At 46.8% G+C, this 24,691-nt stretch overlaps 1 protein-coding gene across 29 annotated transcripts in view; it reads left to right on the plus strand.

The window, feature by feature from the left end:
- LOC139563272 (CUGBP Elav-like family member 4) overlaps positions 1-24,691 on the plus strand; it is a 187,986-nt gene that overhangs the window by 109,256 nt on the left and 54,039 nt on the right. For all 29 annotated transcript variants that reach the window (XM_071381778.1, XM_071381783.1, XM_071381781.1 and 26 more), the window contains exon 3: positions 14,988-15,036. In XM_071381778.1, the coding sequence (XP_071237879.1) occupies positions 14,988-15,036 (49 nt within the window). The remainder of the gene's footprint in view (positions 1-14,987; positions 15,037-24,691) is intronic.

Below are 24,691 nucleotides of genomic sequence, written 5' to 3' on the forward strand. Positions count from 1 at the left end.
TCTGTACACAATTCCTGGAAGCTGAAAATGTCCCAGTTCTTCCATGGCCTGCATACTCACCAGACATGTCACCCATTGAGCACGTTTGGGATGCTCTGGATGGACGTGTACAACAGAAGGTTTGGGTCCCTGCCAATATCCAGCAACTTCGCGCAGCCATTGAAGAGGAGTGGGACAACATTCCACAGGCCACAATCAACAGCCTGATCAACTCTATGCGAAGGGTCGCGCTGCATGAGGCGGATGGTGGTCACACCAGACACTGACTGGTTTTCTGATCCACGCCCCTACCTTTTTTAAAGGTATCTGTGACCAACAGATGCATATCTGTATTCCCAGTCATGTGAAATCTATAGTTTAGTGCCTGATTAATGTATTTCAATTGACTGATTTCTTTAAATGAACCATAATTGTTGCATGTAGCGTTTTTATTATTCTGTCTAGTGTATTTCTCTGTGTATGTATACTTGCAGAGGTGTATTTGTGATGAGAATAGTGGTGTTTTTCAATGCCAAAAATATATATATATTTGTGTTTCTCTGTTTCTTGTTTGCGTGTGCCCACGTGTTTGAGTGGTTTAGTGTTACTTGCCTTTTCTTTTATCTATGGCTAGTGTATGTGGAGGCATGGTGGGACTGGGGCCCGAGCTGGTTCCCTCTCCCCTGTCTGTCAGTGCCTCCAGGCAGCCATCTACCCTGCCTCCCCTGCCCCCTGTGCCCTCCTCCTGCTCTGTGCTTCGTGGTAACTCACAGGTGACTCTTCTCATCATTGTCAGGGTGCATCAGCCGGAGCCTTGGTGGAAAGTCTCCAGGTATGATGGGAGAGAGGAGAAGAGGACATAGACAGTCATCAATCTGACAGCTGCATCATTACTCCCTCTTATTATTCTCCCTCTCCTCTTTATCCTCTTATCCACTCTGTCGTCTTTTTCACCCGGCTCCCTCTGTGATAGATGAATAGATGATATTGGTTCCCTTATTAACTGGTTCAGTAGTACTGTAGGTCTAGCTGTGCGTTAGCTGATTTCAGTAGTAGGTCTAGCTGTGTGTGAGCTGATTTCAGTAGTAGGTCTAGCTGTGTGTGAGCTGATTTCAGTAGTAGGTCTAGCTGTGTGTTAGACTGTGAGCTGATTTCAGTAGTAGGTCTAGCTGTGTGTGAGCTGATTTCAGTAGTAGGTCTAGCTGTGTGTTAGACTGTAAGCTGATTTCAGTAGTAGGTCTAGCTGTGTGTTAGACTGTGAGCTGATTTCAGTAGTAGGTCTAGCTGTGTGTTAGCTGATTTCAGCAGTAGGTCTAGCTGTGTGTTAGACTGTGAGCTGATTTCAGTAGTAGGTCTAGCTGTGTGTTAGACTGTGAGCTGATTTCAGTAGTAGGTCTAGCTGTGTGTTAGACTGTGAGCTGATTTCAGTAGTAGGTCTAGCTGTGTGTTAGACTGTGAGCTGATTTCAGTAGTAGGTCTAGCTGTGTGTTAGCTGATTTCAGTACTATGTCTAGCTGTGTGTGAGCTGATTTCAGTAGTAGGTCTAGCTGTGTGTTAGACTGTGAGCTGATTTCAGTAGTAGGTCTAGCTGTGCATTAGCTGATTTCAGCAGTAGGTCTAGCTGTGTGTTAGACTTTGAGCTGATTTCAGTAGTAGGTCTAGCTGTGTGTTAGACTGTGAGCTGATTTCAGTAGTAGGTCTAGCTGTGTGTTAGACTGTGAGCTGATTTCAGTAGTAGGTCTAGCTGTGCATTAGCTGATTTCAGTAGTATGTCTAGCTGTGTGTTAGACTGTGAGCTGATTTCAGTAGTAGGTCTAGCTGTGTGTTAGACTGTGAGCTGATTTCAGTAGTATGTCTAGCTGTGTGTTAGACTGTGAGCTGATTTCAGTAGTAGGTCTAGCTGTGTGTTAGCTGATTTCAGTAGTAGGTCTAGCTGTGTGTTAGACTGTGAGCTGATTTCAGTAGTAGGTCTAGCTGTGTGTTAGACTGTGAGCTGATTTCAGTAGTAGGTCTAGCTGTGTGTTAGCTGATTTCAGTAGTAGGTCTAGCTGTGTGTTAGCTGATTTCAGTAGTATGTCTAGCTGTGTGTTACATGCTGACCAGACCGGACACGTCGTGTGCGCGAGCGTCGCAAAATAAATTTAGAAATCCTTGTTATTCAATTATTGCACCCACACTGCTCGCGCGCGCCAACGAGCGTCTGCGACGCCAAGAGCTAAAATAGAACTCATTCCTATTTCTGACGCAGATCGCGCTGCAAGTCCTGCCTCTCCCATCTCCTCATTGGTTTATAGAAGCAGGTACCCACGTGCCATCTCCTCATTGGTTATACCCACGTGGGTGATTGAAAGACGAACTGTTTTGCCGGTAGTCGTGGTAATACTATGAAAGTTTAGACGCGATCCCCATATAAGTTAAACGATGAAAAAGCCTGGAAGGAGGAGAAATGACTAGAAACGATTCGGTTGGCCATTTAATGTGTGGATTAATTGTCGGAGTAGAGGTCCTTGTGCATTTCAGGTAAAATAACAACTCAATTTTTATATCATAGGACAAATTAACGTTAGCTAGCAGGTGCAAGCTAACAAGCTAAATTGCCATACATGTTTAATGCTTTTCGACCTTTCCCCAAATTAATGTCATTGTTTCAAAGTTTGTTTTGATATTTTAACCTGCATGTCGTGATCGCATTTGGTGTGGGGGGGCAAAATACATTTATGCACGATAGCGCACGCGCGCAGCCGGTTTGGGTTTTTTGTTAGACTGTGAGCTGATTTCAGTAGTAGGTCTAGCTGTGTGTTAGCTGATTTCAGTAGTAGGTCTAGCTGTGTGTTAGACTGTGAGCTGATTTTAGTAGTAGGTCTAGCTGTGTGTTAGACTGTGAGCTGATTTCAGTAGTAGGTCTAGCTGTGTGTTAGACTGTGAGCTGATTTCAGTAGTAGGTCTAGCTGTGTGTTAGCTGATTTCAGTAGTAGGTCTAGCTGTGTGTTAGCTGATTTCAGTAGTAGGTCTAGCTGTGTGTTAGACTGTGAGCTGATTTTAGTAGTAGGTCTAGCTGTGTGTTAGACTGTGAGCTGATTTCAGTAGTAGGTCTAGCTGTGTGTTAGACTGTGAGCTGATTTCAGTAGTAGGTCTAGCTGTGTGTTAGCTGATTTCAGTAGTAGGTCTAGCTGTGCGTTAGCTGATTTCAGTAGTAGGTCTAGCTGTGTGTTAGCTGATTTCAGTAGTAGGTCTAGCTGTGAGTTAGACTGTGAGCTGATTTCAGTAGTAGGTCTAGCTGTGTGTTAGCTGATTTCAGTATTAGGTCTAGCTGTGTGTTAGACTGTAAGCTGATTTCAGTAGTAAGCCTATTAGAGTGTGAGCTGAGTTCAGTAGTAAGTCTGCTAGAGTGTGAGCTGAGTTCAGTAGTAAGTCTATTAGAGTGTGAGCTGAGTTCAGTAGTAGGCCTATTAGAGTGTGAGCTGAGTTCAGTAGTCCGTCTATTAGAGTGTGAGTTGAGTTCAGTAGTACGCCTATTAGAGTGTGAGCTGAGTTCAGTAGTAAGTCTATTAGAGTGTGAGCTGAGTTCAGTAGTAAGTCTATTAGAGTGTGAGTTGAGTTCAGTAGTACGCCTATTAGAGTGTGAGCTGAGTTCAGTAGTACGTCTATTAGAGTGTGAGCTGAGTTCAGTAGTAAGTCTATTAGAGTGTGAGCTGAGTTCAGTAGTAGGCCTATTAGAGTGTGAGCTGAGTTCAGTAGTCCGTCTATTAGAGTGTGAGCTGAGTTCAGTAGTAAGTCTATTAGAGTGTGAGCTGAGTTCAGTAGTAGGCCTATTAGAGTGTGAGCTGAGTTCAGTAGTACGTTTATTAGAGTGTGAGTTGAGTTCAGTAGTACGCCTATTAGAGTGTGAGCTGAGTTCAGTAGTAAGTCTATTAGAGTGTGAGCTGAGTTCAGTAGTACGTTTATTAGAGTGTGAGTTGAGTTCAGTAGTACGCCTATTAGAGTGTGAGCTGAGTTCAGTAGTAAGTCTATTAGAGTGTGAGCTGAGTTCAGTAGTACGTCTATTAGAGTGTGAGCTGAGTTCAGTAGTAAGTCTATTAGAGTGTGAGCTGAGTTCAGTAGTAGGCCTATTAGAGTGTGAGCTGAGTTCAGTAGTCCGTCTATTAGAGTGTGAGTTGAGTTCAGTAGTACGCCTATTAGAGTGTGAGCTGAGTTCAGTAGTAAGTCTATTAGAGTGTGAGCTGAGTTCAGTAGTACGTCTATTAGAGTGTGAGCTGAGTTCAGTTGTAAGTCTATTAGAGTGTGAGCTGAGTTCAGTAGTACGTCTATTAGAGTGTGAGCTGAGTTCAGTAGTAAGTCTATTAGAGTGTGAGCTGAGTTCAGTAGTGAGTCTATTAGAGTGTGAGCTGAGTTCAGTAGTAGGCCTATTAGAGTGTGAGCTGAGTTCAGTAGTAAGTCTATTAGAGTGTGAGCTGAGTTCAGTAGTACGTCTATTAGAGTGTGAGCTGAGTTCAGTAGTAAGTCTATTAGAGTGTGAGCTGAGTTCAGTAGTGAGTCTATTAGAGTGTGAGCTGAGTTCAGTAGTAGGCCTATTAGAGTGTGAGCTGAGTTCAGTAGTAAGTCTATTAGACTGTGAGCTAAGTTCAGTAGTACGTTTATTAGAGTGTGAGCTGAGTTCAGTAGTAGGCCTATTAGAGTGTGAGCTGAGTTCAGTAGTAAGTCTATTAGAGTGTGAGCTGAGTTCAGTAGTAGGCCTATTAGAGTGTGAGCTGAGTTCAGTAGTAGGCCTATTAGAGTGTGGGCTGAGTTCAGTAGTAGGCCTATTAAAGTGTGAGCGAGCTGAGTTCAGTACTACGTCTATTAGAGTGTGAGCTGAGTTCAGTAGTAGGTCTATTAGAGTGTGAGCTGAGTTCAGTAGTAGATCTATTAGAGTGTGAGCTGAGTTCAGTAGTAAGTCTATTAGAGTGTGAGCTGAGTTCAGTAGTAAGTCTATTAGAGTGTGAGCTGAGTTCAGTAGTATGTCTATTAGACTGTGAGCTGAGTTCAGTAGTAGGTCTATTAGAGTGTGAGCTGAGTTCAGTAGTAAGTCTATTAGAGTGTGAGCTGAGTTCAGTAGTAAGTCTATTAGAGTGTGAGCTGAGTTCAGTAGTAAGTCTATTATAGTGTGAGCTGAGTTCAGTAGTAAGTCTATTAGAGTGTGAGCTGAGTTCAGTAGTAAGTCTATTAGAGTGTGAGCTGAGTTCAGTAGTAAGCCTATTAGAGTGTGAGCTGAGTTCAGTAGTAGGCCTATTAGAGTGTGAGCTGAGTTCAGTAGTAGGCCTATTAGAGTGTGAGCTGAGTTCAGTAGTAAGTCTATTAGAGTGTGAGCTGAGTTCAGTAGTAGGCTTATTATTATTATTATTATTTATTTTTTTCACCTTTATTTAACCAGGTAGGCTAGTTGAGAACAAGTTCTCATTTGCAACTGCGACCTGGCCAAGATAAAGCATAGCAGTGTGAACAGACAACAACACAGAGTTACACATGGAGTAAACAATAAACAAGTCAATAACATGGTAGAAAAAAAGAAAAAAAGAGAATCTATATACAATGTGTGCAAAAGGCATGAGGAGGTAGGCAATAAATCAGATAATTACAATTTAGCAGATTAACACTGGAGTGGTAAATCATCAGATGATCATGTGCAAGTAGAGATACTGGTGTGCAAAAAAAGCAGAAAAGGAAATAAAAGCAGTATGGGGAGGGTGAGGTAGGTAAATTGGGTGGGCTATATACCGATGGACTATGTACAGCTGCAGCTGAATGGGGTCTGAATAGTTTCCGGATGCACTGTGTATGTATACTGAGTGTACAAAACATTAGGAACACCTGACATAGACTGACCAGGTGAAAGCTATGATCCCTTATTGATGTCACCTGTTAAATCCACTTCAATCAGTGTAGATGAAGGGGAGGAGACAGGTTTAAGAAGGTTTTCTAAGCCTTGAGACATTCGAGACATGGATTGTGTTTGTGTGCCATTCAGGGGGAATGGGAACGACAAAAGATTTAAGTTCCTTTGAACAGGGTATGGTAGTAGGTACCAGGTGCACCGGTTTGAGTGTGTCAAGAACTGTAACGCTGCTGGGTTTTTCACGCTCAACAGTTTCCCGTGTGTATCAAGAATGGTCCAACAACTAAAGGACATCCAGCCAACTTGACACAACTGGGGGAAGATTTGGAGTCAGTCAACATGGGCATCCCTAGCTGTTCTGAGGGCAAAGGGGGGGGACAAGTCAATATTAGGAAGGGGTTCCTAATGTTTAGTATACTCAGTGTATATACAGTATATATTTTGTTTTATTTTCAAATATTTTTTATATACATTTTGGGATGGAAAAACACACAGTTTTTCTATGCAGAAAAATCCCTGTAGCTACTGTTTATACTCTAGTAGTAGACTGCTGACTGGCTCTGTCTGTTTTCAGAGAACTAGAGCTCCCCCACTGCTGAGCTGCTCCGTCTGTCTGGGACAGCGGGGGCTCTATAGGAAGCAGAGTACACACAGGTGGAACTGACTGTGTCTAGTCTACTCTAGGGCCTGTCCCGGATACCTGGAGCAGTGGGCCGCCAGCAGAGCATGGCCTGCTCTCCATCTTCCTGGTCCTCCTCTCCCTCTTTCATCTCCCCCTTCCCTTCATATCCCTGGCAGAGAGAGGAACGCTGCCGTACCGAGCGAGCCTCTTAAGCCTCCTGTCACTTTGACTAATTTGTTAGTCTTGTCTCACTGTGTCGAATCTTCACCCCACTCCTCCCTCCGCCCCTCCCTGCATCACCCCCAGCTCCCTCCTCCCCTCCCCGCATCACGCCCAGTTCCCTCCGCCCTCCATCCCTGGATAAAAAAGGGCCATAAATGTAATGTAGTGCTGTGGCCGCTCTATCTGCAGCCAGGGAGAACGGGGGCTTTATGAAGCAGAAGATAAACTGACGGCCAGATTCCTCATCCCAAGCCCTCGCTGTCTGACTCTGTCCCACCTCACAACCGAGACCTGCTGGGCCCAGGGTAAAAATAGAGAAAGGAGAGGAGAGCTATTATAAATGCTACTTTCTTTCTTGCTCCGTTCAGAAATTCTGTTCAGCCGGGCCCTCAGAGGACCAGGAAGTGATAGCGGTGTGGAGTGAGTGCCAGCTTCACACTGCAAAAAACGATCGCCAACTACTCTCCTCCATCCGGGGGAATCAATTGCTAGGTAATCAGGGAGCATGGGGGGACTAAATTTAAAGAGACACAAAAACAAAAACACAAACATGTCCTCCTCCCCTACGCTAAAGGATCACACCAGGGAATACACTCTGGCTACAACCAAAGTTATTTGCTTGAAATAGGAGCTCTGGCTGATAGTTAAAAATAGGTCCCACCTCTCCACTCCCTGTCAAGCTGTCAGTGTCCCTCTTCCTCATGTGAAGGCAGACAGAGTTCTCCTTCATGTGCTGTTCCAGCAGACAGCCAGTGTGTGATTACTAACCCTCAGACCCACACGTCGACAGGCCCGACCTCTCCTGACTCCCCAGCGTCACACAGGGAGAGGGAGCTGGCTGGCTGGCTGGCTGGCTGCGGACACGCAGGCTAATTTGAGAGAGGAGAGCTACTCCTCACTCGGCTCGTTCCCCTGTGTGTGTTCCCTCTTTTCTCTTCCCAGCTGAACACTCCGACATGTGAGGAGCAGTGGGTAATGGGAGTGATGGGTGGGGTTTGTTGGAAGGAAGCCACAGAATAGATGGGCTGTTTGCAGTGTGTTAGCCTGTTAGCCTTTGCTGTCCACTACAATACCACTGGCTATTTCTCTCTGGCGCTCCCAGTACAGTCATCTTTAATTGAGCTTAATAGGCTGTAAATGGCATCAACAGCTTCAGTGAATGTTCTGATGGAGGAGCCAGAATATAACAGTGTTGAACAGAAGAATGCAGTGGTAGTCCAAATCAAACCACAGTTGTATAAGGAAGAGGTATTGAGTCAAAAACCAGGGGCCTGGCCTAAGGGATGAGATGTACTTTTAGAGATTTTAACTAAATACTTTATGCAAAAACTACTCAGGCTCTGTGAGATAAGTCATAGCTGTCATATTAAACTCAAAACTAATATTAATAAGATTCAGCTTTAAAGAGTATTCACTTTAATTAAAGGTATGCTTCTCTGGCCTATAGAGAAATAGTAAGGAACGTGTTGTATCATGGCCTGGCTTGTGGGCAGTGGTATTTACAGGGAAGTAAATGTGGTCAAAGGCCAATGGTGTCCTCACTCTTTCTCTCTCTCTCTCTCTCCACTGCACCATTTTCAAACACATGCACGCACACACACAACTCCCTGGTAAATGTAAACAGGTTGTTTCTTCCACATTGTTGGTTTTCCTCCCTCCGTGACTGGAGCACAATGTTCTTTATTATAACGAAATGAGAAATATGGATCAGCCCCTGGAGATTACAGAGATGTAGAAAACGTGTAAAAAGGGGAGAGAGAGAGTAGAGAAAGTCAGAGAGAGAGATAAAGAGAGAGCGAGGTAGAGGAAGAGGTGGGAAAGCAAAAGATGGAGGGAGAGAGACAGAGAGTGGAAAAAAGAACGACAGAAATGGAAAACAAAGAAAATGGAGGTGGCATGTGTGAGCCCAGCCAGGGCTGTGAGCTGAGTTCCCAGGCAAGACAGCGTGAGCTAGTTTTGTCAGCATTGATCAACCCATTAAGAGGCTGTGGTGGGAAGCATATTGGTTTTGGGGGTCAAAGGGCCAGAGAGATAAAGGAAGGGGTGTGTGCTGAACTATTTTCAGCTCTGGCTGCTGCACATCTGCAGGATGAAAAAAAGACTGGTATTCCATCTTCACACTACAGCATATAGGAAGTTCATTTTGCGTTCAGGCAGTCCTTGTGGGTGAGGTGAAATATGACATTTGTCCCAGTAGTACCTATGGATACGTAGCATATGTTTTATCTTGCTTATACAGCCTTTCTATTTCTCTGGGAGTGTCGTAGAAGACATGGCCACCAGTCAGGCAGATAGATAGCATGTCATGTGTCTTCCTTGGTGTCTGGGTGTGTGTGTGTGTGTGTGTGTGTGTGTGTGTGTGTGTGTGTGTGTGTGTGTGTGTGTGTGTGTGTGTGTGTGTGTGTGTGTGTGTGTGTGTCTGTGTCTGTGTCTGTCTGTCTGTCTGTCTGTCTGTCTGTCTGTCTGTCTGTCTGTCTGTCTGTCTGTCTGTCTGTCTGTCTGTGTGTGTGTCTCTGTGTGTGTCTCTGTGTGTGTGTGTCTGTGTGTGTGTGTGTGTGTGTCTGTGTGTCTGTGTGTGTGTGTGTGTCTGTGTGTCTGTGTGTGTGTGTCCAAGCCCAAGGGGAGAGCAGGCTGCTGCTGCTTCGTCTTCCGTCTCCCAGAATTCATATCATTAACTCTGCCTTGATCTGCCCGCTAATCCTGCTACTCAGTAATAAGGGATTAAAATGTCACCTAAGCCACCTACTGTTATTGAGCCCAGAGACGTGTGTGTGTGTGTGAGTGTGTGTGTGTGCATGAGAGAGGGAGAAGAGAGAGACAGAGAAAAACAGGATTGTAGGAGTGAACAGCATGGTTGGGCAAGTGTGTGTGTGTGTGTGTGTGTGTGTGTGTGTGTGTGTGTGTGTGTGTGTGTGTGTGTGTGTGTGTGTGTGTGTGTGTGTGTGTGTGTGTGTGTGTGTGTGTGTGTGTGTGTGTGTGTGTGTGTGTGTGTGTGTGTGTGTGTGTGTGTGTGTGTGTGTGTGTGTGAGAGAGAGAATACTGTAGGAGTCTGTATGTTCAACTGTATGTGACATACTGTAGAATAAGACAAATGAGTGTTTTCCTTTTGTGAAATTGTGAACAGCTATTGAATATGTTGCTACTGTTTTGGCTAAGGTGTGGTTGGGGTTGGTTGGTCTGAAGTTAGGGTGTGGCCTCCTTCTTGAAAGTTTCATAAAAGTGGGACATGTTATGAAAAAAAAAAATCTATAACCTCTCCGGGCAAACCTAGAGAAAGACTCATGGAGGAGAAAGACCGAAAGGAATGCCAATTCACTGAAAAACAGCCCAGTCCAGAACAGACCAACAGGCTGCCTGCCTGCTGCCCTCTTCTGCCTGGTTGCCTAGCAACCCCTAGTGTACTCCTCTGTGAGGCCGGCTCACTAATGACTGCTGTTGCCGCAGCAGCTCAGAGGCTACTAATGGTTCCCGTCTTCAGAGCTGTGGAGCCTCATGACCAATCGCTGCAGTCTAGGGCCAGGAGACTGACTGATCACTGGGCAGGGACCCCAAGACCTCAACCCACCTTAACTCTCCCTAACACCACCACTCCATTCCACCACCACACTGTCCTCCACCTCTCCCTAACACCATCGCTCCATCCTCTAACTCTCCCTAACACCTCCATCCTCTAACTCTCCCTAACACCACCACTCCATCCTCTAACTCTCCCTAACACCACCACTCCATCCTCTAACTCTCCCTAACACCACCACTCCATCCTCTAACTCTTTCTAACACCACCACTCCATCATCTAACTCTCCATTCCACCACCACTCTGTTCTCCACCTCTCCCTAACACCACCACTCCATCCTCTAACTCTCCCTAACACCACCATTCCATCCTCTAACTCTCCTTAACTCACTCCGTCATCTAACTCTCCCTAACACCACCACTCCATCATCTAACTCTCCGTAGCAGCACCACTCCATCCTCTAACTCTCCTTAACACCCTCACTCTGTCCTCCACCTCTCCCTAACACCACCACTCCATCATCTAACTCTCCCTAACACCACCACTCTGTCCTCTAACTCTCCCTAACACCACCAGTCCGTCCTCTAACTCTTTCTAACACCACCACTCCATCATCTAACTCTCCCTAACACCACCACTCCATCCTCTAACTCTCCTTAACACCACCACTCCATCCTCTAACTCTCCCTAACACCACCACTCCATCCTCTAACTCTCCCTAACACCACCACTCCGTCCTCTAACTATCCCTAACACCACCACTCCATCCTCTAACTCTCCCTAACACCACCACTCCATCATCTAACTCTCCCTAACACCAACACTCCATCATCTAACTCTCCCTAACACCACCACTCTGTCCTCTAACTCTCCCTAACACCAACACTCTGTCCTCTAACTCTCCCTAACACCACCAGTCCGTCCTCTAACTCTTTCTAACACCACCACTCCATCATCTAACTCTCCCTAACACCACCACTCCATCCTCTAACTCTCCTTAACACCACCACTCCATCCTCTAACTCTCCCTAACACCACCACTCCATCCTCTAACTCTCCCTAACACCACCACTCCGTCCTCTAACTATCCCTAACACCACCACTCCATCCTCTAACTCTCCCTAACACCACCACTCCATCATCTAACTCTCCCTAACACCACCACTCCATCATCTAACTCTCCGTAGCACCACCACTCCATCCTCTAACTCTCCTTAACACCCTCACTCCATCCTCTAACTCTCCCTAACACCACCACTCCGTCCTCTAACTCTCCTTAACACCACCACTCCATCCTCTAACTCTCCGTAGCACCACCACTCCATCCTCTAACTCTCCTTAACACCCTCACTCCATCCTCTAACTCTCCCTAACACCACCACTCCGTCCTCTAACTCTCCTTAACACCACCACTCCACCATCTAACTCTCCGTAACACCACCACTCCATCCTCTAACTCTCCGTAGCACCACCACTCCATCCTCTAACTCTCCCTAACACCACCACTCCATCCTCTAACTCTCCTTAACACCACCACTCCATCCTCTAACTCTCCCTAACACCACCACTCCATCATCTACCTCTCCTTAACACCACCACTCCATCCTCTAACTCTCCTTAACACCCCTACTCCATCCCCTAACTCTCCCTAACACCACCACTCCATCCTCTAACTCTCCCTAACACCACCACTCCATCCTCTAACTCTCCCTAACACCACCACTCCATCCTCTAACTCTCCCTAACACCACCACTCCATCCTCTAACTCTCCGTAGCACCACCACCCCATCCTCTAACTCTCCTTAACACCACCACTCCATCCTCTAACTCTCCCTAACACCACCACTCCATCCTCTAACTCTCCTTAACACCACCACTCCATCCTCTAACTCTCCCTAACACCACCACTCCATCCTCTAACTCTCCCTAACACCACCACTCCATCATCTAACTCTCCCTAACACCACCACTCTGTCCTCCACCTCTCCCTAACACCACCACTCCATCATCTAACTCTCCCTAACACCACCACTCCATCATCTAACTCTCCCTAACACCACCACTCCATCATCTAACTCTCTTTAACACCACCACTCCATCCTCTAACTCTCCCTAACACCACCACTCCATCATCTAACTCTCCCTAACACCACCACTCCATCCTCTAACTCTCCTTAACACCACCACTCCATCCTCTAACTCTCCTTAACACCCCTACTCCATCCTCTAACTCTCCCTAACACCACCACTCCATCCTCTAACTCTCCCTAACACCACCACTCCATCATCTAACTCTCCCTAACACCACCACTCCATCCTCTAACTCTCCCTAACACCACCACTCCATCATCTAACTCTCCTTAACACCACCACTCCATCCTCTAACTCTCCCTAACACCACCACTCCATCATCTAACTCTCCTTAACACCACCACTCCATCCTCTAACTCTCCCTAACACCACCACTCCATCATCTAACTCTCCTTAACACCACCACTCCATCCTCTAACTCTCCTTAACACCCCTACTCCATCCTCTAACTCTCCCTAACACCACCACTCCATCCTCTAACTCTCACTAACACCACCACTCCATCATCTAACTCTCCCTAACACCACCACTCCATCATCTAACTCTCCCTAACACCACCACTCCATCATCTAACTCTCTTTAACACCACCACTCCATCCTCTAACTCTCTTTAACACCACCACTCCATCCTCTAACTCTCCTTAACACCACCACTCCATCCTCTAACTCTCCCTAACACCACCACTCCATCCTCTAACTCTCCCTAACACCACCACTCCATCCTCTAACTCTCCGTAGCACCACCACTCCATCCTCTAACTCTCCTTAACACCACCACTCCATCCTCTAACTCTCCCTAACACCACCACTCCATCCTCTAACTCTCCTTAACACCCCTACTCCATCCATCCAAGAGTGTTGGGGTTCTCCACCACCCTCCTCCTTCACTCCAAACAAGCCAGCAGAGAAAAGGAAAGGCTTCTAGACACAACGTCTGGAACTCCCCAAGTCCCCCATCTAACCGCCACACAGCCCCAGTCACTTTATCTTAAACCCTCCAGGCTCTAACCACAATTAGTCATCGGTGCTCCCATTCAGACACAGACCAGTTCCACCACTCACAGTACAGTATCCCTCAAACAGCACTATACTGAATGGTTTATATGGGATATGCATGGGATCCAGTGACAACCCATCTGTTGCTCTAATGAGTTAGTATTATCATAGTCATAGTGCTACAGCCGGCCGTGGGATAAGACAACAATAGATCTGTGTTATCTTCAACTCATGGCCTGTAAGTGTTGACATTAGCGTGTCTGTGTGAAGGTTTGTGTGGGGGTGGGCTGTGCAGCGTTACCCTTTGGTCCAGCGCCACGGTGTATTCTGGTGTACCCTGGTGTATATACATGTGGAACTAGGAGTGTGACGATAGATGCATACATCCCTCCACGTCGTTTAGTCTCTTGGCTATATTTGACTCATGACGTCTGGGCTCATGTCAACTGCTGTCAAGTGTACCACGGCCCTAAGCCTTCCAGTCATAGTGAACCTGACTGATGGGAGTGGGCAGCCCTGCACTGTGCTGCTCAGTGACAAACACACTGGTCCTGTCCTCATGCCCTATGTAGGAGAGACAGGCCCAGTACCCAGGGTCTACTGCAGTCTCCAGGAGACACAGCCAATACACCACTCATGGAAGGCTGCCCTCACTAAGCACAGAGCCTCTCTACACTGACCTTTACCCCCATACTATTCATCCAGGGGAATAGGAAAATATTTGTCTTGTTTTATACAGTCAAAGGCTTTGAAACTTTTTTTTTTTTTTTTTACATGTCATACTCCTGAGAGAGATGGAACTGTGTTCATTGGGCAAAGAGAGCAATGGGAGTTTTTATTCACAGCAGGCGTTTTTAAAAGCCCCTCTAATGTTGGGCTTGGCGCTGCTAAGCTTTTTCCTCTCTGGACTGTATCTTCAGAGGTTGTTTATTGATTTGCACTTCTAACCTTTTTACAGGACTTTCTGTGTTTCTTGGACGTGTTTTTGGGTGTGGCTTTGAAAAGCCAGTGTGTCTGAGGTGGGCTTGGCTGACCAGAGCAGCAGCATACTGGTCACAACGCTTGGATCTGGTCCTGGGGGGAGGGGTGGCGGTGGTAGTGGTCGGGGAGGTAGGAAGTGCAGATGGGTGGAGTGTGCAGAGCTGGGCAGGGCAGGGCAAGGCATAGAAGGGTAGGGGTGGAAAAGAGAGAGGGAATGAGGGGAGGGAGGGACAGAGGGAGAGAGGATGTGTATAGAGCTGGGCAGGGCATGGCTGTAAGGGACAGAGGGAAGTAGGGAGGAGACAGGAAGCTCAGGGCAGCCAGAGAAGACCTCTCTGTGGGGTGATAGTGGGTGATGTAATGGCATTAATCTCCTCATGCCATCTGACAACCAGTGTGACTCTGTCATTGAAAAGTGCTAATTCTGCTGAACTGTGAGGGGGAACCAGGCATCTCCGGAGGCCAAGGCCCTGGATTAATTAGGCATGCTGGCATCAAACTCAAAGCTCACACATTCTCCTCTTCTTCTTTACTAGAACAGAACAGAGCAGAGCACTGTTTGTTTTGTGTATCTGATGCTCCAGTGACTCAGGACAAGAACTACAGGCCCATGAACACCACTCTGTCCCCCTTTCCTCCTGGTAGTGGTTGTTGTGGATGTCCCCAGGTGGCCACACTAACCCAGGTGTTTTCTCCTCTCTCTGCAGATGAACCGGCCCATCCAGGTGAAGCCAGCCGACAGCGAAGGACGAGGAGGTAATTAACCTTCTCCTGGTTGTCCCTTCCCTCTTTTCACTCCTACTCCCTCCCTCCCTTCACCCCTCCCTTCACCCCTCCCTCCACCCCTCCAAACCTCCACTCCTCCACCCCTCCACTCCTCCAACCCTCCAATCCTCCGCCCCTCTACCCCTCCACTCCTCTGCACACATTAATAATCTGCTCTCAGTAGGGACACACTGGGAGTTTGCAGAGTAGCCGTTAATATAGGTCACTCGCCTCTATTGACTTCCCATCTGTGCCGGCCGGACCAACAGAGAGAGGGGCTGTGTCAGGTTCACTGTCACTCTGAGAGGTTCAAAGTCGAGTGAGGAGCGGGAGGAGGAGAGGCTGGGTGGGGATCTATCCCTCCTCACTGTCCTCAGAGTGACAGCTCAGCCTGGTTACAGATGAGAGCCACTGGGAGTCAACCCCCCCTTCCATGCACCTCCATATCCTTCCTCTTCCCCCCTCCTCACCCCCACACAGCCACACTTCAGAGGTCCTGTATAGGCTTTACCAGTCAACACCAGGACAGTCAAACCCATCCACTTTGTACTGCCAGGTCAATCGTACAACTCAGATGTGTTATTTTGACAGCATATAAAATGGACAGAGGAGAGAGTGTAGTTAGTAGTCAGACATGTTTATAAATTATCAGTGATTTTGGGTTTAGGCCTTTAACACCAAATCACAAAACAGAATTAAGGTTTTTACACAGAGCTGAAGAGCCACCCGCCAGCTTGGCCCTAGCCAGAATGACAGTGTGATTGACTAGATCATTCCAAAGCCATTTGTAACATTATCGGGGTTAATGCAGATTAAGCCAGTTACAGATTTACATGTGGCATAATTACATCTAATTGACCCAGTGTGCGTCTACATTGTGAGGGTCAGATGCATTATATGTATCCAAGCCTTCTGAGTTCCACCACAGCCAGCCAGGGTAAGATTAGACCCAGACTGAGACAGTTTGGTGATTTACGTGGTCAAGATGTGTGAATCAGCCGGCCCATTTCCCTGTTCTCTGACACACACTCGCTCTCCTATTTAGATCTTTAATTAACGACCATCTAAAAACAGGCAAAGTCTGACGGACAAGACCTGGGCGGGAGCCAATCGGCATATTCACAGAGATAAATTGGATCTCTGGTTTAAGGGAGGGAGGATGGATGGGCACCGATATCAATTACTACTCTTTCTCTAGCCTGAGAGGAGAGGAGAGGAGAGGAGAGGAGAGGAGAGGAGAGGAGAGGAGAGGAGAGGAGAGGAGAGGAGAGGAGAGGAGAGGAGAGGAGAGGAGAGGAGAGGAGAGGAGAGGAGGAGTAAGAGGAAAAATACAGACAGAGTGAATGAAATACAGAGGACTCTCTATGCCAGCCAGCCCAGTTCTGTTCTCTAGCTAGTCAGTCTGTCACAGGAACTTTGTGTTGGGGACGACAGACAGGGTATAGGACACGGCGTGGCGCTGAATGAAATGCGAGCACAACGACAGGCCAGGACCCAACATAGATACAGTATCGAGCGTTAATGGCAACAGGAAGTCTTCAGACAGGGCAGGCAAGTAAAGCGTAGCCTCGGCTGATAATGAAATTATATTTACTATGAAGGCCTCGACTTAAAGGAAAACAAACAGCCCTGGGTAGGAAAGGGATTAATCTCTCCCTCTCTGTGTGTGTGTGTGTGTGTGTGTGTGTGTGTGTGTGTGTGTGTGTGTGTGTGTGTGTGTGTGTGTGTGTGTGTGTGTGTGTGTGTGTGTGTGTGTGTGTGTGTGTGTGTGTGTGTGTGTGTGTGTGTGTGTGTGTGTGTGTGTGTGTGTGTGTGTGTGTGTGTGTGTGTGTGTGTGTGTGTGTGCGTGTGTGCGTGTCTCAGTCAGAGCAGATAGAGGGAGGCCAGCCCAACCAGGTAGACAGTATTCCCACCAGGGCCCTAGCTGCAGATTGGTTAGTAGTGGGACGTGCGCTTGCGCCGAGACTTCTGCCCCCATGGAATGGAGACATTTATCACATACAAGACATCAGCAATTATCTGTCATGAGGAGTCGCAAAGGTGTCTCGGTTACGTGCTTCTGCAGGCATTACAGCCCATTAGTGGGTTTAGAGACGCTCGTACACCCCCCTGCCTCCCTCCCTCTCCCTCCTTCATGCCTCCCCCTCCCCCAGAGAGCTGTCTTCTCTCCAGGGATAGAGATGTGTCAGGAGCGCTAGTAAAAGTTTGGCACAGGAACTGACTCTGGGACCAGACAACGCATAATCCTGCACATCTATTGGCATTTGTGGATAGAAAAACGAATTCTCTGGGCCGTCTATTAGAATGACTCATGGGTTATTTATTTCTCCTTTGCATTATCAAATAGAATAGGAGGATGGGATGCGAGGAGGCTTTTCAGACTTTAAATCTATTGTCACATTGCTGCTCTGAGTCAACCAGCACTCCTCTCCACTCCTCTCCCTCCAAGTCCATCTTTATCTCTTGTGTTACAACCCAGCCTTTATTTTCAACTTGATCAAGTCATGATATCAATTGGGAGATATGGCGAGACAATTGAAGCAGGGTGCCCCTGCTCTTCTGCTATGTGGACAGTGCTTGAATAGAAAGTGTCTCATATCTCTACTTTAAACCCAAGCAATTTGCCTCAATCCAAACGGGGCTGGGGAAGTGGATAGAGAGAGGAGGGATAGAGCTAGTGATAGAGAGAGAGAGGGCTCCAGAGCAAGGCCCAGCGAGAAAAGGAGGGAGTGAGGGAGATGGAGAGCTGGGGTCGGCAGGATGAGGGAGCTAATGGAGGGTGATGGGTTAGCTGAGCGAATCTCAGCACTAAATCATTTGGGAAGCACCCCTTCCTTATCTCTTCCTCTCCATCTAGGAATCTCTTCCCCCTGACCTTGTCTGCTGCTGTGTTTGAAGAAAAGATGAAGCCATATTATCTTTATTGGAGATGGCCATTATCTAAACACAATCTGCAGGCTGCAGGTCCCACTCCTCCTGTAGCCATCCAGCCATGGCCGCCGTAGTAGAATGGAGAGAGACCATGCTGATGAGGACACGGATGGTGGATCAGTATCAAGCGCCCTCTCTCCCTCCCTTTATTAACTAGGAGAAGACAGAGTGCCTCCCTCCTTTTCTCTCATTACGCTTCTCTAACACACAAGCACTTCCATCTGCATTTACCTTTTAGTCCACTCTCCATGCTCTCTCTACAGCAGCGTTTACCAACTCCAGTCCTCCAGTACCCCCAACAGGACACATTTTTGTTGTAGCCCCGGACAAACTCACCTGATTTGACTCATTGAGGGCTTGATGATTAGTTGACAAGTTAAATCAAGTGTGGTTGTCTGAAGCTACAACAGAAATGTGTCTGTGGGGGGTACTGGAGGACTGGAGCTGGGAATCACTGCTCTACAGTGTAAAGTGCCTTACAAAAGTTTTCATCCCCTTTGGCATTTTTCCTATTTTGTTGTATTACAACCCCCTTTGCTATGAAGCCCCTAAATGAGATCTGGTGCAACCAATTACCTTCAGAAGTGACATAATTAGTTAAATAAAGTTCACCCGTGTGAAATCTAAGTGTAACATGATCTGTCACATGATCTCAGTATATATACACCTGTTCTGAAAGGTCCCAGAGTCTGCAACACCACTAAGCAAGGGGCACCACCAAGCAAGCGACACCATGAAGACCAAGGAGCTCTCCAAACAGGTCAGCGACAAAGTTGTGGAGAAGTACAGATCAGGGTTGGGTTATAAAAAAATATCCAAAACATTGAACATCCCACGGAGCACCATTAAGTCCATTATAAAAAATGGAAAGAATATGACACCACAACAAACCTGCCAAGAGAGGGCCGCCCACCAAAACTCGTGGACCAGGCAAGGAGGGCATTAATCAGAGAGGCAACAAAGAGACCAAAGATAACCCTGAAGGAGCTGCAAAGCTCCACAGCGGAGATTGGAGTATCTGTCCATACGACCACTTTAAGCCGTACACTCCACAGAGCTGGGCTTTACTGAAGAGTGACCAGAAAAATAAGCAAACATGTTTGGTGTTCGCTAAAAGGCATGTGGGAGACTCCCCAAACATATGGAAGAAGATACTCTGGTCAGATGAGACTAAAATTGAGCTTTTTGGCCATCAAGGAAAACGCTATGTCTGGTGCAAACCCAACACCTCTCATCACCCTGAGAACACCATCCCCACAGTTAAGCATGGTGGTGGCAGCATCATGCTGCGGGGATGTTTTTCATCGGCAGGGACTGGGAAACTGGTCAGAATTGAAGGAAGGATGGAGGGCGCTAAATACAGGGAAATTCTTGAGGGAAACCTGTTTCAGTCTTCCAGAGATTTGAGACTGGGACGGAGGTTCACCTTCTAGCAGGACAATGACCCTAAGCATACTGCTAAAGCAACACTTGAGTGGTTTAAGGGTGAAAATGTAAATGTCTTGGAATGGCTTAGTCAAAGCCCAGAACTCAATCCGATTGAGAATCTGTGGTATGACTTAAAGATTGCTGTACACCAGTGGAACCCATCAAACTTGAAGGAGCTGGAGCAGTTTTTCCTTGAAGAATGGGCAAATATCCTAGTGGCTCTACAAAGTATTGACTTAGGGGGGGTGAATAGTTATGCACGTTCAAGTTTTCTGTTTTTTTGTCTTATTTCTTGTTTGTTTCACAATAAAAAAATATTTTGCATCCTCAAAGTGGTAGGCATGTTGTGTAAATCAAATGATATGACCCCCCCAAAAAATCTATTTTAATTCCAGGTTGTAAGGCAACAAAATAGGAAAAATGCCAAGGGGGCTGAATACTTTCGCAAGCCACTGTATGTTCATCTTTTGTAATAGAAGAAACACACCAGACCGACGGACGGCTAAAAGACAGCTAAAAGTCTCATTCTAATAGATGGCCCAGATAATTAGTTTTCCTATCCACAATGGGCCAATAGATCTGCAGGATTATGCGCCGTCTGGTCCCACAATGGTGGGGCTCTAATGTTACATTATCAGGCAGACACAGACCTAATGGTGGGACTCTAATGCTACATTATCAGGCAGACACATGCAAAATGGTGGGAAAATGTAGCATTAGAGTCCCACCATTCTGAATGCCTTCTTCCTGATAATGTAGAATTAGAGTCCTACCAATCTGTATCTGTCTACCTGATCATGTAGAATTTGAATCCCACCATTCTGTATTTGTCTACCTGATAATGTAGCATTGGAGTCCCAACATTATGTATGCATCTTCCTAATAATGAAACATAGTTCCTTCATTCTGTATTTTTCTACCTGATAATGTAGCATTCGAGTCTCTGCGTATCTTTACATAGTTGCAGTTTGACTAGAGCGTGTATCAAGGTTCGTAGTTTCTGTCTGGGTTGCACTCTGCCCTACGGCATCCTGAGAAAGGCATTCTTTTTTTTGCTCTGTGTTCGTCCTTGCCTGGGCGCTTCCTCATCTCAGCGCGCGTCTCTGAAGGATGACCCCAGTCTGGGAGGTGAGAGATTGACAGGACCTCAAGCTCTTGTGCGCTGTGCTGTCATGCCCCGCCCAGCAGATAGGGAAGAGTGAGGGCTGATGCATGGTTGCTGCAGCAGGCTGCCAGGCCGCTGGGGAGGGGCTGTCTGGAGGCACCTCAACACCCACTGAGGACCGTGCTCCACTTTACATGCAAATGAAGCCAATAGATCTCTCTCCGCCTCTGGACACGAAACATGCAAAACTTTGAAAAGTCAGAAAGAGCTCGGCAGGGCGGCACACACCCAGTTTGTCAGAGGTTCAGGGAACACAGTATAGTAGCTCAAGGTTGGCTGGGCATTACATTTAATTGCTTTGTTACAGCATCTGTATGATAGGGCCATGCCATGAGAAAACATACACCCACATTGTATAAGAAAAAATAAATGGAGTTTAAATATTTGGACAGAAATTGGAACAGGCAATTTCACCAAATTTCTTCCGTTGTTCTGTGATCGTTTTTGAAAGTCGCAACGAAAGGCCCTCCTTGTGCTTCTGAGTAAATGAAAGTGACAGCCGTTGCAGTACGAGTAATGCATTTACAAGCAGGGGGCCTGGATCCTATCATCATTCCTCCTGCAGCAGGTAGCCTAGTAGTTAGAGCATTGGGCAAGTAACTGTAAGGTTGCTGGATCGGATCCCTGAACTGACAAGGTAAAAAATCTATTGTTCTGCCCCTGAACGAGGAAGTTAACCCACTCTTCCCAGGGAGGCTGTCATTGTAAATAATAATTTGTTCTTAACTGACTTGCCTAGTTAAATAAAGGTTTAAAAAATGAAATGTAAAAAATGCCTGATACAGTGACAATTTCAATATTCCTTCCCTTCTGATGATTATATTTACTGCCTCACTATGTTGAATAATCTTCTGGCATATGTCAGATTAGGCCTATCAGTTAAGAGACTATGGGTCTGCTCAGAAGCAGGGCCAGTCAGATGTATCTTCATCAGCATTACAGCAGGCCAGGCTGAAGCTGGGATTGGAGCTGGGAGGGAGCTGGAGATGGAGCTGGGTATGAAGCTGGGGGTTTTATATAGAGCTGGGGTATAGGGCTGAGGAGCAGGGCTGGAGCTGGGGCTGGAGCTGGGACTGGAGCTGGGGTTGGGGCTGAAGCTGGGGTCTTTATATAGAGCTGGGGTATAGGGCTGGAGCTGGGATTGGAGCTGGGGAGGGAGCTGGAGCTGGGGGCTTTATATAGAGCTGGGGTATAGGGCTGAGGAGCAGTGCTGGAGCTGGGGAGGGAGCTGGACCTGGGACTAGAGCTGGGGTTGGGGCTGAAGCTCGGTGCTTTATATAGAACTGGGGTATAGGGCTGGAGCGGAAGCTGATGATGAAGCTAAGCTGGAGCTGGGGTTGCAGTAGACCAGCAGGGCTACAGTATTGGGGGCTGTATATAGGGCTGGGGTATGGGGCTGAGGAATGGGGCTGATGAGTAGGGCTGGGGTTAGGCTATAGAGTTGGGTCTGATCCCACCATGGCAGGCATGCCTTGCAGGCAGCAGCCGTGTGCCATACAGCGTCAGGTCCAATAATGAGCCATCAGCACCATAACCCATCTGATGTGTTGCCTGAAACATTACTGTGTGTTTGAAATGAACCCAGAGGCCTAGCAGGAGGCTTTTATCGTTTGGTGCAGCTGTCCATGCTTTCAGAGCACAGCACTCACATACGGTCCGTGTGAGCAGCACGCTTTACGTGATATGGAAATGAGGCATTCAAAAAACATGTCAACCACTGACACTTTAGTCTAGCATGAGACTAATTGTTTCTAGGGTGGCATTTATTTGCAACCAGAAGGAAAAACTTTAGCTAAGTAGGTTTCTCAACAGCTCATTCCCCACCCTGTGAGAGAGAGAGAGAGAGAGAGAGAGAGAGAGAGAGAGAGAGAGAGAGAGAGAGAGAGAGAGAGAGAGAGAGAGAGAGAGAGAGAGAGAGAGAGAGAGAGAGAGAGAGAGAGAGAGAGAGAGAGAGAGAGAGAGAGAGAGAGAGAGAGAGAGAGAGAATACTGTAGGAGTCTGTATGTTCAACTGTATGTGACATACTGTAGAATTAGACACATTAGTGTTTTCCTTTTGTGAAATTGTGAACAGCTATTGAATATGTTGCTACTGTTTTGGCTAAGGTGTGGTTGGGGTTGAGAGAGAGAGGAAAATATAGAGAGGGAAAGAAAATATCAAGCCAGACACACTGCACCCTACAACAAAAGTAGCACTTTAATCCAGAGAGAGAAGCATCAGTCTTGACAGCATATGGCATCTGTGCAAAATCCATTAATTTTTAATACACCGGGCGCTGAAATGAAAAGGCTTCCTGAGACAAGCGATAGTCAGATGTCAGTTGTGTTTTGATAACTTTGATCTTCTCTTTTATTTGCATTCCTAAAATGGGGCCGTCCACATGCCATCTCAGACTGGACATGCCATCTCAGACTGACACAGCCCTATATCCCACACAATTACACCTACCTTCAGTCAAGCAATGAACAGCTGCGGAGAGAGAGACGAGTGGAGGATAGTGTGTGTGTGTGTGTGTGTGTGTGTGTGTGTGTGTGTGTGTGTGTGTGTGTGTGTGTGTGTGTGTGTGTGTGTGTGTGTGTGTGTGTGTGTGTGTGTGTGTGTGTGTGTGTGTGTGTGTGTGTGTGTGTGTGTGTGTGTGTGTGTGTGTGTGTGTGTGTGTGTGTGTGTGCGCGTGCAGTCAGTTGGACACTGTAGCACACAAACCTAGCTATCCATCTCTCTCCTTCTCTCTTTCTCTGTTTCTCATGCAGACACTTATGTTTAATGTAACGCAGTGGGGAGGAAGGACCATGTCGATTACATGGGTGGCTACTGAGTGGAGCCTCATTCACAGTACAGATCACCTGTTATAGCAGGGCTCCTGTTCTATCAGGGCTCATTTACAGACAGGGGTAAGAGGGGCTAGGATCTCTGTGAGAGATAAGTATGGAGGAGAGGGGTCAGACAGACAGTCGGGTCAAGTAGCCCCGCCATATCAGTTAAATCCTAAGTGTTCTGCATAGTGAAGCATTCACTTTAGTCTGGATTATAATGCAGGATTGTACTTTAACTGTATTCTCATTGATTTTCCCCCTCCACACACACTTTTATGAAGAACTCTCTCAGTCTGTTCTGGAGGCTAGACATCTCGTTATGCAGAGTGGTGAGCATCGCTGGTTATTTATTCATAATCATAAATGCACTTTAAAAGCCTCCGAGTGGCCATAAGAGGAGAGAAACCTTGCAGATCCAATAACGCGCTGCTTTGGAGACAGGTGCAAAATGGACTAATTAATAGCGATTCATACTCTGGCCAGGGTGTGCGGTGCGGTGGGTCGGCCGGCTCGGCGAGAGGAGAAGAGTGCTTAGGTCAGGCAATGAAAAGATATCGGCTCCAAATTCAATCTTCTCACTCCGGCCGTTCCTCCCTCCCAGAGGAGGGCTCAGAAGAGCTCTCACTCTCCTTTAACGCTTTCGCCGGGTGTCATTTATTTCTTCAGTTTGCATGTTTGAAAAGTTCATTACCTCACTCATGGCTAGTTAATTAGCCTTGTAAAGCTATCATTAGACCTCCTCAGGCCCCGGTTGGAAATTAGTCTTTGTCCCTAAACATTAAGATGCCACAGGAGGCCTGTAAAAGTGCACTTCTACCATTAAGGCCTGATAGTGACACCCTAATGAAACGTCTGATGACCGAGAGAGAGAGAAAGAGAGAGACAATCCAAATGGAGTCAGGTGTGTTCTGGGAGCCACTCAAGTCTCACCTTATGTCTCATCTCTGAAGCTCTGACTCATTCCAGACAAACACCTGTCCTGAACTGCTCTGTGAGCTGAAAGCTGTGAATGCATCCCAGCTGAGACCCATATCCTGTCCTTTCCTGGTTTCTGTTTTGGTCAACTCTTTTTTTGAACCTTTATTTAACTAGGCAAATCAGTTAAGAACAAATTCGTATTTACAGTGATGGCCTACCAAAAGGCAAAAGGCCTCCTGCGGGGACGGGAGCTGGGATTAAAAATAAATTAAATTAAATATAGGACAAAACAAACATCACGACAAGAGAGACAACACTACATAAAGAGAGACCAAAGACAACAACATAGCATGGCAGCACCACATGACAACACAGCATGGTAGCATCACAA

This window comes from Salvelinus alpinus, chromosome 33 (assembly GCF_045679555.1).
Source record: "Salvelinus alpinus chromosome 33, SLU_Salpinus.1, whole genome shotgun sequence".
In the NCBI taxonomy this organism is placed as follows: Eukaryota; Metazoa; Chordata; class Actinopteri; order Salmoniformes; family Salmonidae; genus Salvelinus; species Salvelinus alpinus.